The 14,544-nt window shown below is 41.6% G+C and overlaps 1 protein-coding gene across 4 annotated transcripts; it reads right to left on the reverse strand.

The window, feature by feature from the left end:
• Positions 1 to 1,829: 1,829 nt before the first annotated feature.
• On the reverse strand, positions 1,830 to 14,133 carry LOC106565162 (uncharacterized). Of its 4 annotated transcripts, none has more exons than XM_014131977.2 (15): positions 13,825 to 14,133; positions 13,235 to 13,571; positions 7,454 to 7,622; positions 7,157 to 7,266; positions 6,958 to 7,069; positions 6,792 to 6,833; positions 6,030 to 6,154; positions 5,862 to 5,918; positions 5,616 to 5,682; positions 5,244 to 5,476; positions 4,989 to 5,042; positions 4,710 to 4,761; positions 4,371 to 4,472; positions 3,795 to 3,833; positions 1,830 to 3,466 (listed from the first exon to the last, which is right to left on the reverse strand). In XM_014131977.2, exons 2-15 carry the CDS (start codon positions 13,334 to 13,336, stop codon positions 2,868 to 2,870), a joined length of 1,863 nt encoding a protein of 620 aa, XP_013987452.1. In that variant the 5' UTR covers positions 13,337 to 13,571; positions 13,825 to 14,133; the 3' UTR covers positions 1,830 to 2,867. The 4 variants fall into 4 exon arrangements, with proteins under 4 accessions (XP_013987452.1, XP_013987451.1, XP_013987453.1 ...); XM_014131976.2 differs by having other exon boundaries at positions 13,235 to 13,604; positions 13,825 to 14,132; XM_014131978.2 differs by having other exon boundaries at positions 1,831 to 3,466; positions 13,235 to 13,477; positions 13,825 to 14,132.
• Positions 14,134 to 14,544: the final 411 nt, after the last annotated feature.

A 14,544-nucleotide genomic window follows, 5' to 3' on the forward strand; every position in this document is an offset into this window, starting at 1 on the left:
ACTGGTTTGTCCTAGGAACATATTGTTATAAAATGTATTTTTTGTTGTTATCTTTTTTATTATATATATATATTCAGGAGGTATATCAAGTTTAATACTGCAGATAGACTGTGGCTTCTATGAGTGTAATTGTCTGCATCATTTCCAATCCCCCATATATTATTTTGTAAAAAAATATATAAAAAAATAATAATAAAAAATGTGTATATATATATATATATATATATACAGTACCAGTCAAAAGTTTGGATACACCTACTCATTCAAGGGTTTTTCTTTACTTTTACTATTTTCTACATTGTAGAATAATAGTGAAGACATCAAAACTATGAATAACACATATGGAATCATTTAGTAACCAAAAAAGTGTTAAACCAATCAAAATATATTTTAGATTTTAGATTCTTCAAAGTAGCCACCCTTTGCCTTAATGACAGCTTTGCACACTCTTGGCATTGTCTCAACCAACGTCATGAGGAATGCTTTTCCAGCAGTCTTGAAGGAGTTCCCACATATGCTGAGCACTTGTTGGCTGCTTTTCCTTCACTCTGCGGTCCAACTCATCCCAAACCATCTCAATTGGGTTGAGGTCGGGGGATTGTGGAGGCCAGGGCACCTGATGCAGCACCATCACTCACCATCTTAGTCAAATAGCCCTTACACAGCCAGGAGGTGTGTGTTGGGTCATTGTTCTGTTGAAAAACAAATGAAAGTCCCACTAAGAGCTAACCAGACAGGATGTCATATCGCTGCAGAATGCTATGGTAGCCATGCTGGTTAGGTGTGCGTTGAATTCTAAATAAATCACTGAATGTATAAACAGCAAAGCACCACTACACCATCACACCTCCTCTTCCATGTTTCACTGTGGGAACCACACATGCGGAGATCATCCGTTCACCTACTCTGTGTCTCACAAAGACCCGGTGGTTGGAGCCAAAACTTGCAACTTTGGACTTATCAGACAAAAGGAAAGATTTCCACCGGTCTAAAGTCCCTTGCTCATGTATCTTGGCCCAAGCAAGTCACTTCTTTAAATCAAAATCAAATCTTATTTGTCACATGCACCGAATACAACAGGTGTAGAAGCTAACTTACAAGCCCTAAACAACAATGCAATATTTTTTTTAAACTAATTATAAAATTAAATTAAAATAAAGAAAACAAAAAACGAATATAATGAAAAAATTTAAAATATTAAAAAAATAAAATAAAAAAATAAAAAAAATATGCCTAAAAAAAAAGAAGAATAAGAAAATAGAGGTTTATTAGTGGTTTCTTTGCAGCATTTCGACCATGAAGACCTGATTCACACAGTCTCCTCTGAACAGTTGATGTTAAGATGTGTCTGTTACTTGAACTCTCTGAAGCATTTATTTGGACTGCAATTTCTGAGGCTGGTGAGTCTAATGAATTTATCCTCTGCAACAGAGGTAACTTTTGGTCTTCCTTTCCTGTGGCAGTCCTCATGAGAGCCCGTTTCATCATAGCGCTTGATGGTTTTTGCAACTGCATCTGAAGAAATGTTCAAAGTTCTTGAAATGTTCTGCATTGACTGACCTTCATGTCTTAAAGTAATTATGTACTGTTGTTTCTCTTTACTTATTTGAGCTGTTCTTGCCATAATATGGACTTGGTCTTTTACCAAATGTTCTATATACCACCCCTACCTTGTCACAACACAATTGATTGGCTCAAACGCATTAAGAAGGAAAGAAATTCCACAAACTAACTTTTAACAAGGCGCACCTGTTATTTGAAATGCATTCCATGTGACTACCTCATGAAGCTGGTTGAGAGAATGCCAAGAGTGTGCAAAGCTGTCATCAAGGCAAATGGGTGGCTACTTTGAAGAATATCAAATATAATATATATTTTGATTTGTTTAACATTTTTTGGGATACTACATGATTCCATATGTGTTATTTCATAGTTTGGTTGTCTTCACTATTATTCTACAATATAGAACATTAAAATAAAGAAAAACCCTTGAATGAATTGGTGTCCAACCATTTGACTTTTACTGTATATGTATTTTTCATAAATATTTTTTCTTTATTTATTATTTTCCCCTAACCCTACCACCCCCTCTCCTAATTGGAGTAAACTAATGGACAACAATACTTAGGCTTCTACTTCCAGCTTATATATACAATACATTTTACGGACAGTATACTTTACATTAGTTATCTTTTGTTTGTTTTTAGTCCCATCCTTCAGCTATCCTCAACCCCTCCCATCTATCCCTGAAGACCATCCAGTTTTGATTTCTATTTGCCATATATTTTTCTACTGTTCTGTGTGATGACCTTTCTATTCTCATCATTTCAACAGATTGTAAACTTAGTTACAGTGTATAATGGTAGCTAAGATATGTGTGTTTGTATAAAAAGATAATGAATCTACATCAAATATTATTTTCATACTAAACAAAAGCCTAAACTGTTGCTTTGTTCCCTGGTCTCCCCTAACCTATATAATAGTGTCACACATAGAAGTCCATCCTCAAGGTGTACGGAAGGTGTCAGCTGTGTTGTTGTTTCATACACTCTCAGTAACTCTGGCCCTCATAACATCACCACATACAGTATAATCCAAGGGTTCTGCATCCAACAAGTTGCGTCCAGTGTATGGCAGTGCTAATGTAAAGTGAGTGGCCGGGGGTGTTGATGTGAGCAGGCTTGGATGGTTGGGAGGAATTAGACCTCAGGGTGACTGCTCTGCTGTAAGGGCACAGTCTCCCAGCTGTTCTCCACTCCAATGACAACATACTTATGGGGAAACCCCTTCATCAGGTATCCCACTATCTCTCCTCAAACCCTGGAGTCCCCTTAGACAGTCCGTAAATAGAGCGTCCTTCAGCCCCTCTATCCACCTATACCAGCCCTAGGCCCTTTAGACCCTATGGCCAGCTGAACGAGGAGCTCCTGTCTCTGGGAGGGCAGGTGAAACAAGGGCAGCCCTTGGAACAACTCTGGGAGACCCCTTTCACTGCTGAGGGGCTTGGCAGAATGGGCCTCAAAGTGGACCAGTAGGAAGCGCTTTCCAGCGTGCCCTTGCTGGTGGTCCACCTTGATGCAGCTCAGAGCGGCACTGAACACGTCCGCGTATGGGGAGGACAAGCCCTGGAGAAGCCTCTTATACTCCCCCTCCTCCTCCACTCCCAGGGCTATGTCCCTTCCCTGCTGGCCGTGCTGGTCCCACTGTTGGCCCCAGTCCTCTGCCTTCTTCCAGGCTGCCTGTGTCAGTACCAGTAAGGCCCGGCCCCCCTGGCTGTCCAGGGGCTGCAGCTGGGAGTGCAGCCAGGGCAGGGGCCCCAGAGAGCACAGCTCAGCCCGATTCCACAGGTCCACAGACACACTGAGGCCCCTGGCACGCAGAGAGGAGCCAAGCTCACATACCAGCTCTGACACAGAGTTATCCACATCCGGCGGGCTCAGCAGCACCACGTGGCCCCTTATAGGTACTACAAAGGGAAGGAAGTAAGTAAGTAAGTAAGTAAGTAAGTAAGTAAGTAAGTAAGTAAGTAAGGAAGGAAGGAAGGAAGGAAGGAAGGAAGGAAGGAAGGAAGGAAGGAAGGAAGGAAGGAAGGAAGGAAGGAAGGAAGGAAGGAAGGAAGGAAGGAAGGAAGGAAGGAAGGAAGGAAGGAAGGAAGGAAGGAAGGAAGGAAGGCGAAGGGCAGGGGGAGTTAAATACATTCATTTTCCATTGTTTTGTCAAGGATTATTGCTAGATAAATATGTATCTTCTTTATTTTACATGTTGTACATTTGGACTATGAGAAACCTGCTTACGTTGATCACACTCCTTCTGGTGCCATTCCCATGCCCACCCTGTTGGAGAGACAGAAATGTAATATGATACACCCTGACATGGTTCTGTAACACAGAGGCCCTTGTGTCCTTTTCAGTGAGAGTTTTTTTTGTCCTTTACAAAAAAATTTTTTTGACCATTGTCCCCCCCCAAATTCCTGACTGTAGTAAACAACACCCACCAGAAGAAAGTCAGTCGGAGAGATACATGAATAGAGCTATAAAAAATAAAACTAGAATACAAAAAAAAATAACGCGTTAGTGTTATTGGGAGAAGTGGGAGCTTGAAGAATACACACAATAGAAAAGATATCGGATTTATTGTCTTTCACTACATCTTGATCTCCTTTAAAGCTCCCCCTTTCTCCACTATTAAGAATTCATTGGCGGGAGGCAGAGAGCATATTTGTGGTGAGAAGAGCTTAGCCCTCACTTCACCACAGAGTAGCGCAATAATACAATACTAACACAAATGTAACACTTTTGGACTTTTTTTGTCTCTACACACAGTGCCTTTGCTTGTGTTTAGCTGGGGGAGATCTGACCAGAATGACTCACGTTTCAGTTTGCCATGCAGGAAATAGAGACAAATTCCTGCTAGGCCTACCAGCATCAGGGAGACCAGGACCAGCAGACCCCGGCGCCAGTGCCACCATCTGGCTGAGAGGGAGAAGTACAGATATGAATTATTTCCCAATCCTCAGAATTTCTTGTTATCAGTCCCTACAGGTAGGCAAATCAGAACAATCAACTTTTTGTGAACATTTGTTTTATAAAGCATACAAGTAAATACTTGATTGATGGTGAAGATTTAAACATAATTGCCTGTGTGTGTAACATACAATCAGAGAGGTCCATATCAACTTTGATACTTCAGCCCTCTCCTAAAATACTCACAGTCAATGGGACAGAAGGGGCCAAGCTCACTGTTCTTCCCTTTGACCTTCACCTGCAAGGATGGAGACACACACACACACGCACGCACGCACGCACACACACACACACACACACACACACACACACACACACACACACACACACACACACACACACACACACACACACACACACACACACACACACACTATAAGATGAGCTCCCATCATGCTGCAACAGGATCCAAGTTCAATATTAGAGTCAAGTCCCCTACAGAGTCAACCAGTAGAAGTGTCTTACCATCACACAGAGATCAAGGCCCGGTTTGACATCCTCAAACACACCTGGCATCAGCTGAAACAGAAGAAAACAAATTCATAAAATAATCTATCATTCAATCAAAAATAATCTGACTTATCCATATGTCACCAGACCATAAAAACACAAAACCAATTGATACAAATGATGAGAGCACATCCCAATGACAAAAAGGACACTAAAGATGCACCAATAAAAAAAATGTGAGGCACCAACCAAATGCTCCAGTATACGTACCCAGTGTCCCCTGTCATTTTCCCTCCATATGTCATTTGACAGACGCTGCCTAATGCCCCCCAGCTCTGTGCATCTGTCCTTGTCCACGCCTGCGTCTCTCTGGCAGGGCCACACTTCAGCCTCCACCCTACAGGGGGCAGTCAGGTTCCAGGACAGCATTGTACCGCCACTGTTCATCTGGCCCTGCACCACAGATACTGACACATTCTCCATTAGGTTCCTCTGGAACCGCTCTGGAAGAGAGTGATAAAGGTATAAGATACTTTATAGGGGAGTTACTGAAGCAATGGGAATCAACTCCATGACCCACATTCACGACTGTCATAGTGGAACACGTGTAACAAGGAGGACGCTGCATGGTTCATCTCTTACCGGTGTTGTTCCTAAAAGGACAGCTCCTAGATCGACGAGACCTCTCGTCTCCTTTATCCCACCACAACTGAAACACACACAACACACACACACCAATTACACACAAAACCGGAGAACTCGAATGAGCAACACAAAGGGGATAATGTTGTCAGTTAGACTGAGTTGGACTGAGTTAGTAATATCACAACTGACAAAAGTATCCCCGATACAGATTGCTAATAACTAAGGGGGAAATAGTAACAGTACCTGGAAGCACATGCAGGGGGTGACAGAGTGCAGTGGAAGGGACTTGTCTTTCCAGGTCTGTAGGACAACAGACAACATGTTATCATAAAAAGAGGGAAGAGTGAAAGTCTGAGAAAAATATTGCATATAAATAACTGAGTTGGGAGGAAAGCCAAGTACAACACGGACCCTGCACATTCCATTATGTTCATGCTGTAGGCACATTTCTAGTTGGTAGGGGCTGTCCTCTTCCTTTGCGACTTGCAGCATCACCTCACGTCTCTCCGGATCAATCAGAGTGCTGAAACTGGGGACTGACAGACACACCGGCAAATTAGAGAGCAGCCAAACCCAGCCATTTACTCAAATTCCAGAGTTGCACATGTCTAACCATGTCTCTCACTTCATAAACCAGAGTCATTATGGAAAAACAGAACAAATGGTCATGAATAAAATATATATTGGTTTGGAATTTACATAGTCCCCTACAGATGGTTAATATAGGCTCATCTGACTATCAACAAATGTTCAACTATCCACTAGCCCTAACATTAGTCTTAACCCTAACCCTGACCCTAACTCTAGCCTGAACCATAACTCTAACCCTTTGCCAAGCCTTGACCCTACCCCTAACCCTAGGAAAGCTGTTGCATTTCAACAGGGACGCAATTGATAGTGTGTTGAACGTCTGAGCATCAATAGACCCTCTATTGGGGACTATCCATTAAAGTAAGACCAATATGTCTGCACACAGGACTCAGGAGGTGCAAGAATCATAGGATTAGAATGATTAGAATGGGATTTTAAACAAGATTGAATGCGATACATCCTGCTTTAACTTCCTGCTTTAGTCCTATGGGTACACTCCTGAATAGGTACAACCATTCTAGTACTTCTATTTCTATGGCAATAACAACATGGAAACAAACGAACATAGAACATGTAACTCACTTTCACATTCCTCTACAACTCCCTTTGAGGCGGATGAACACACTAAGGACGGATAAGGAACAATTGACTATCAGATTTTAATCAGTCGGGGCCTCGAAGGATCATTTTCAAACAAATATATGTTGACATAAGCTGTTTGATCACTACGGGAATCCCAAGACCGTACCTTCATCCACTGACGGAAGCACCACGGTCGAGTGAAGGAAGCAAACATACACAGTCACCTGACTGCTGAAGGACATGGCTTTAGACTCCAGCAGCAGTGACAGCCACGCCTGCTGGGTATTATAGGAGAGCATGGAGATGAATCAAAAAAACATGCTCACACACTCACACACTCACACGTGAATTCATATGGAATATACCTCGGATGAAGCTTGCTCATCCGGAGCAGCAGGGATCACTGTGAACTCGAGCTTTTTGCACAGAGGCATTATGAGCTGTGGCACAGTGTAACACACGCTCACATACGATGCTGAAACACAGAGAGAACCCAGTTGACCGCAGGAGGGACGACGGCATGACTTACTGACACAATGTGAGGGGTTGAGCAATAAACCATGCATTAGAAGCTAATATGGGTACACTTTCCACATTGTGTTTCACATTGTAACCACAGAGGTTGAAATGGGAAAAAAAAGGTGTGTAGGTTGTTCACACACCTGTCTGGTCGTTTCTGGGCTGGATGTCAAGGCGAATGTGTAGGCAAGGTCTGCATGCTGTGCCCTGTCTGCAGCACAGCACAGGCTGCACCGCCAGCCCTTTTTCATCCACAGGACACCTTTGGATCGGAATCCCAGCACATGCCTTCACTGTGCAGTTAGAGAGACCCTGGTGAGATACAAGGTAAACCGTTTATACCGTTGTATGTAAGTACTACGCCGTGTTTATCTATACAGACACAGTGATGACCACCCACCGAAAAGTATTACACTGTAGTGTAGTAATCCATACATACAAGGTCACTAAAGAACTACTGATAAGTACTACAGATGTAGGATCTTAATTTGATCACTCTTTTGTTGCTGAGAATTTTCCTGCACCACAGGAAATGCAAACTTGTAGTGTGTTTGAGTTCCAAAAAGGCTTCTAAAGTTTGTCATTTCCAATTTGAAATTTCCGACTTGATTTGCCCTGAAAAGAAGTATCAACCCTTACAAAATTGTCCATTATTTTAACATTTCCTGTTGCTGCAGGATTATTTTCCTACTGTAGCAAACTGGCTCAAATTAAGATCAACACCTGCATACTGTATTCATCCATACATACAGAGTGACTACACAAATGTCAATAAGTACTATACTGTATTCATGAATACAAACATACAGTACCAGTCAAAAGTTTGGACACACCTACTCATTCAAGGGTTTTTCTTTATTTTTACTATTTTCTACATTGTAGAATCATAGTTAAGACATCAACACTATGAAATAACACATATGGAATCATCTAGTAACTAAAAAAAGTGTTAAATAAATCAAAATATATTATATATTTGAGATTCATCAAAGTAGCCACTCTTTGCCTTTAACAGCTTTGCAGACTATTGGCATTCTCTCAACCAGCTTCATGGGGTAGTCACCTGGAATGCATTTCAATTAACAGGTGTGCCCTGTTAAAAGTTAATTTGTGGAACATCATTCCTTCTTATTGCATTTAGGCCAATCAGTTGTGTTGTGACAAGGTAGGGGTGGTATATAGAAGATAGCCCTATTTGGTAAAAGACCAAGTCCATATTATGGCAAGTACAGCTCAAATAAGCAAAGAGAAATGACCATCCATCAAAATTTCAGGAACTTTGAACATTTCTTCAAGTGCAGTGGCAAAAACCATGAAGTGCTATGATGAAACTGGCTCTCATGTGGACCACCACAGGAAAGGAAGACCCAGAGTTACCTCTGCTGCAGAGGATAAGTTCTTTCGAGTTACCAGCCTCAGAAATTGCAGTCCAAATAAATGCTTCAGAGAGTTCAAGTCACAGACACATCTCAACATCAACTGTTCAGAGGAGACTGTGTGAATCAGGTCTTCATGGTCGAATTGCTGCAAAGAAACCACTACTAAAGGACACTAATAAGAAGAAGAGACTTGCTTGGGCCAAGAAACACGAGCAATGGACATTAGACTGGTGGAAATTTGTCCTTTGGTCTGTTGAGTCCATATTTGAGATTTTTGGTTCCAACCGCCGTCTCTTTGTGAGACGTAAAGTAGGTGAACGGATGATCTCCGCATGTGTGCTTCCCACCGTAAAGCATGGAGGAGGAGGTGTGATGGTGTGGGGGTGCTTTGCTGGTGACACTGTCTGTGATTTATTTAGAATTCAAGGCACACTTAACCTCTCTAGGCCAGTGGGACGCTTGCATCCCACCTACTCAACAGCCAGTGTAATCCCGTGGCGCGATATTCAAATACCTTAGAAATGCTATTACTTCAATTTCTCAAACATATGACTATTTTACACCATTTTAAAGACAAGACTCTCGTTAATCTAACCACACTGTCCGATTTCAAAAAGGCTTTACAACGAAAGCAAAACATTAGATTATGTCAGCAGAGTACCCAGCCAGAAATAATCAGACACCCATTTTTCAAGCTAGCATATAATGTCACATAAACCCAAACCACAGCTAAATACAGCACTAACCTTTGATGATCTTCATCAGATGACAAACCTAGGACATTATGTTATACAATACATGCATGTTTTGTTCAATCAAGTTCATATTTATATCAAAAACCAGCTTTTTACATTAGCATGTGACTAGCATGTGACTAGCATTCCCACCGAACACTTCCGGTGAATTTACTAAATTACTCACGATAAACGTTCACAAAAAACATAACAATTATTTTAACCTGTTAGGGCTAGGGGGCAGCATTGACACGGCTGGATAAAAAACATACCCGATTTAATCTGGTTACCACTCCTACTCAGTAACTAGAATATGCATATACTTATTACATATGGATAGAAAACACCCTAAATTTTCTAAAACTGTTTGAATGGTGTCTGTGAGTATAACAGAACTCAAATGGCAGGTCAAAACCTGAGAGATTCCTTTACAGGAAGTGGCCTGTCTGACCATTTCTGGAACTTCTTTGCCATCTCTATCATTTACTAAGGATCTCTGCTCTAACGTGACACTTCCCACGTCGTCCATAGGCTCTCATAGCCCGGGAAAAAGAGAATGTCGTCATTCCAGCCCCAGGCTGAAACACATTATCGCCTTTCTCAAGTGGCCCATCAAGAGACACTAGCTTATGCGCGTGACCCCGACCGCCCCCGCCTTTGGGATTTTTTCCTCTGTTTGCCGAAAAGGAGATTCCCTGTCGGAATTTTATCGCTTTTCTACGAGAAAAATGACGTAAAAATTGATTTTAAACAGTGGTTGACATGCTTCGACGTACGGCAATGGAATACTTTGAATTTTGTTGTCAGGAATTGCGCCAAGCGCGACACTTCTTTACTATTTCGGATAGTGTCTGGAACGCATCGAACAAAACGCCGCTATTCGGATATAACGATGGATTATTTTGGACCAAACCAACATTTGTTATTGAAGTAGACGTCCTGGGTGTGCATTCTGACGAAGACAACAAAAGGTAATGACATTTTTATAATAGTAAATATGATTATGGTGAGTGCTAAACTTGCCGGGTGTCTAAATAAGCGAGCCCGTGATGCCTGGGCTATGTACTTAGAATATTGCAAAATGTGCTTTCACCAAAAGCTATTTTAAAATCGGACATATCGAGTGCATAGAGGAGGTCTGTATCTATAATTCTTAAAATAATTGTTATGCTTTTTGTGAACGTTTATCGTGAGTAATTTAGTAAAATGTTAGCGAATTCCCCGTAAGTTTGCGGGGGTATGCTAGTTCTGAACGTCACATGCTAATGTAAAAAGCTGGTTTTTGATATAAATATGAACTTGATTGAACAAAACATGCATGTATTGTATAACATAATGTCCTAGGGTTGTCATCTGATGAAGATCATCAAAGGTGAGTGCTGCATTTAGCTGTCTTCTGGGTTTTGGTGACATTATATGCTGGCTTGAAAAATGGGTGTCTGATTATTTCTGGCTTGGTACTCTGCTGACATAATCTAATGTTTTGCTTTCGTTGTAAAGCCTTTTTGAAATCGGACAGTGTGGTTAGATTAACGAGAGTCTTATCTTTAAATGGCTGTAAAATAGTCATATGTTTGAGAAATTGAAGTAATAGGATTTTGAAGATTTTGAAAATCGCGCCACAGGCTGGCAGTGGATGTTACGTAGGTGGGACGAATTCGTCCCGCCGGTCCCATAGAGGTTAAGAATTATAGATACAGAACTCCTTTATGCACTGGCTATGTCCGATTTTAAAATAGCTTTTCGGTGAAAGCACATTTTGCAATATTCTGAGTAGATAGCCCGGCCATCACAGGCTAGCTATTTTGACACCCACCAAGTGTGGTACTCACCAAACTCCGATTTACTATTAGAAAAGTTCGATTACCTTTGCTGTTCTTTGTCAGAATGCACTCCCAGGACTTCTACTTCAATAACAAATGTTGGTTTGGTTCCAAATAATCCATAGTTATATCCAAATAGCGGCGTTTTGTTCGTGCGTTCAAGACACTATCCGAAGGGTAAAGAAGGGTGACGCGCCTGACGCGTTTCATGACAAAAGATTTCAAAATATTCCATTACCGTACTTCGAAGCATGTCAAACGCTGTTTAAAATCAATTTTTATGCTATTTTTCTCGTAAAAAAGTGATAATATTCCGACCGGGAGTCGTTGTTTTCGTTCAAAGAGAGAGAAAGTAAACATGGTGTCGGCTCGTGCACGCGCCTCCAGTCTCATTGTCCTCAGATCGACCACTTACAAAATGCGCTAATGTTTTTCAGCCAGGGCCTGCAAAGCCACCATTCATCGTTCTGGCACCTTCTGAGAGCCTATGGGAGCGTTAGAAAATGTCACGTCATGCCAGAGATCCCCTGTTTTGGTTAGAGATGATCAAGAAGGCCAAGAAAAAGTCAGAGAGAGCGCTTCCTGTTTGGAATCTTCTCAGGTTTTGGCCTGCCAAATGAGTTCTGTTATACCCACAGACACCATTCAAACAGTTTTAGAAACTTTAGGGTGTATTCTTTTCAAATCAAACAATTATATGCATATTCTAGTTACTGGGCAGGAGTAGTAACCAGATTAAATCGGGTACGTTTTTTATCCGGCTGTGCAAATACTGCCCCCTATCCCCAACAGGTTAACCAACATGGCTACCACAGCATTCTGCAGCGATACGCCACCCCATCTGGTTTGCACTTGTGGGACTATCATTTGTTTTTCAACAGAACAATGACCCAACACACCTCCAGGCTGTGTAAGGGCTATTTAACCAAGAAGGAGAGTGATGGAGTGCTGCATCAGATGAGCTGGCCTCCACAATCAAAAAGCATTCCAGGTGAAGCTGGCTGATTGAGAAAATGCCAAGAGTGTGCAAAGCTGTCAAGGCAAAGGGTGGCTACTTTGAAGAATCTAAAATATATTTTGATTTGTTTAACACTTTTTTGGTTACTACATGATTCCATATGTGTTATTTCATAGTTTTGATGTCTTCACAATTATTCTACAATGTAGGACAAAGTAAAAGTAAAGAAAAACCCTTGAATGAGTAGGTGTGTCCATACATACATACACAGTGACTACATAACTACAAACACACCTGTTGTGGGATCAGTTTTAATCATGACTGACATTCTCTCTCTCTCTCTCTCTCTCTCTCTCTCTCTCTCTCTCTCTCTCTCTCTCTCTCTCTCTCTCTCTCTCTCTCTCTCTCTCTCTCTCTCTCTCTCTCTCTCTCATTCCCAAGGCCCTAGAGAGCTGTGTAGGCCTACTTGTGGAAACAGGATGTTGTTGAGGTGACAGGTGTTGGTGTGCCATGGATTTATAGTCTCATAGTTTTTTCCACCAATTTGTTTGATTTCCTTGGGCGCTGTTATGACAATACGTGCAACAGTAAATATGACACGTCTTTTGACAGTGTGCTCTGTAGTCTGTAGACCTTATTGCCAGCTTTTGATCTCATTACATAGTCAGTAAATATTTGTACAATAAACAAACGATATTCAAATATTTGAATACATTAAATAAGTGACGTGCAAGGTGTTTTTCTTTTTTTTCCATTTCATATTATTATTATTTTTTTTTTTATTCAATTATTAACAGATAGTGGCATACAGTACATAAAGGAAATTGAATGTGTGACGTGACAACATAATAAACCATGATTGTTGATGTCTATCTTTCTCCCCATCCCCCTCTGCATCCTCTCTCTTTGTCCCTCTCTCTCTCTCTCTCTTTGTCCCTCTCTCTCTCTCTCTCTCTCTCACACACACACACACAGGCAAACACACACACACTCCATGATTGCGGACCTATTAGGATCATTAGCATATTACCTTTGAGCAGGTGACGCGTTGACTCTCGTAGTCAATCATCTCCAACGTCGATGCTGAAACCAACAGCTGTATGGAGAGCAGGATTGCGAGCCACCGCTCCATAATTGTCCTCAAACTGGCCACGTTCAGGGGTTTGTACCATTTGGATCCTCAAGCACTAGTGTTTCTTTCTTCTGTGAGTATGATGTGCCAACTGTTGTCAGATATGTCCACACACAACCCCATCAGTACGCCTCCGTATTACTGGTGACACATGGAAAACAAGTTGAGCGAGTCCTATTTTCTTTCATCGGGCTTCGGTAGAAGTCTGGACTGAAACCAATGTCCTGATATCAGACTGTAGGCAATAGCAAGGAATGGCGATGAATACCTGAGGGTTAGGGTTATGGTTAGAGTGCAAGGTGCTGCCTAGTATAGCTACGATTAGATAAGACATTTGTGACGTGCCTTGCTCAATTTCAACTGGTAGAGTGAAAATGAATGATAACCCATTGTAGAATAGCCTAACCATGTAATTTCAGATAACGTATGTGATTTTTGAATGCTATTCTGATCAGTGGTTTACATGAGCATACATGTGTACTACTTACAGCATCGATATTTTATCTTCACACCCATCTGTCAGAGTTTCGTTGGTTGAAAAAGCTACAAATCTCCACAGTTAGGGAATGCGGTAATTAAGTACCCAGTGAAATCCAACAGTTTTGTGGTCAGTGTGTTCTGTCATTGATATTTCATCTTCACATCCATCTGTCAGTGTTTCCTTGGTTGAAAAAGCTCCAAATCTCCTCAGTTAGGGAATATGGTAATTAAGTATCCAGTGAAATCCAACAGTTTTGTTGTTAGTGTGTTCTGTCATTGCTAGGTAACTGGTATATGGTAGGTTGAGTCATGTAGTGAATGTCTCAACCATGGCATGATCCCTCCCTGCTGTGTCCTTGTCCCACCCACACACTCTCTCCCCTCTCTGTCTCTCTCTCCCCTCTCTGTCGCTCACACACACACACACACACACACACACACACACACACACACACACACACACACACACACACACACACACACACACACACACACACACACACACACACACACACACACACACACACACACACACACACACACACACACACACACACACACACACACAGCCTCAATCAAACAAAAAAACACAGTGACACAAAACACAAAGTAGTACAGAAGTAATATCCAAGAACCCTGAACATTTATTATGGTAAAAGTATACCCAAAGCACTCAGGCGGATCAAAGTCTAGATCCTTGGGCTTTGTTTATTATCAGTGAAGCATAA

The sequence above is a fragment of the Salmo salar genome, chromosome ssa12, assembly GCF_905237065.1.
Source record: "Salmo salar chromosome ssa12, Ssal_v3.1, whole genome shotgun sequence".
In the NCBI taxonomy this organism is placed as follows: Eukaryota; Metazoa; Chordata; class Actinopteri; order Salmoniformes; family Salmonidae; genus Salmo; species Salmo salar.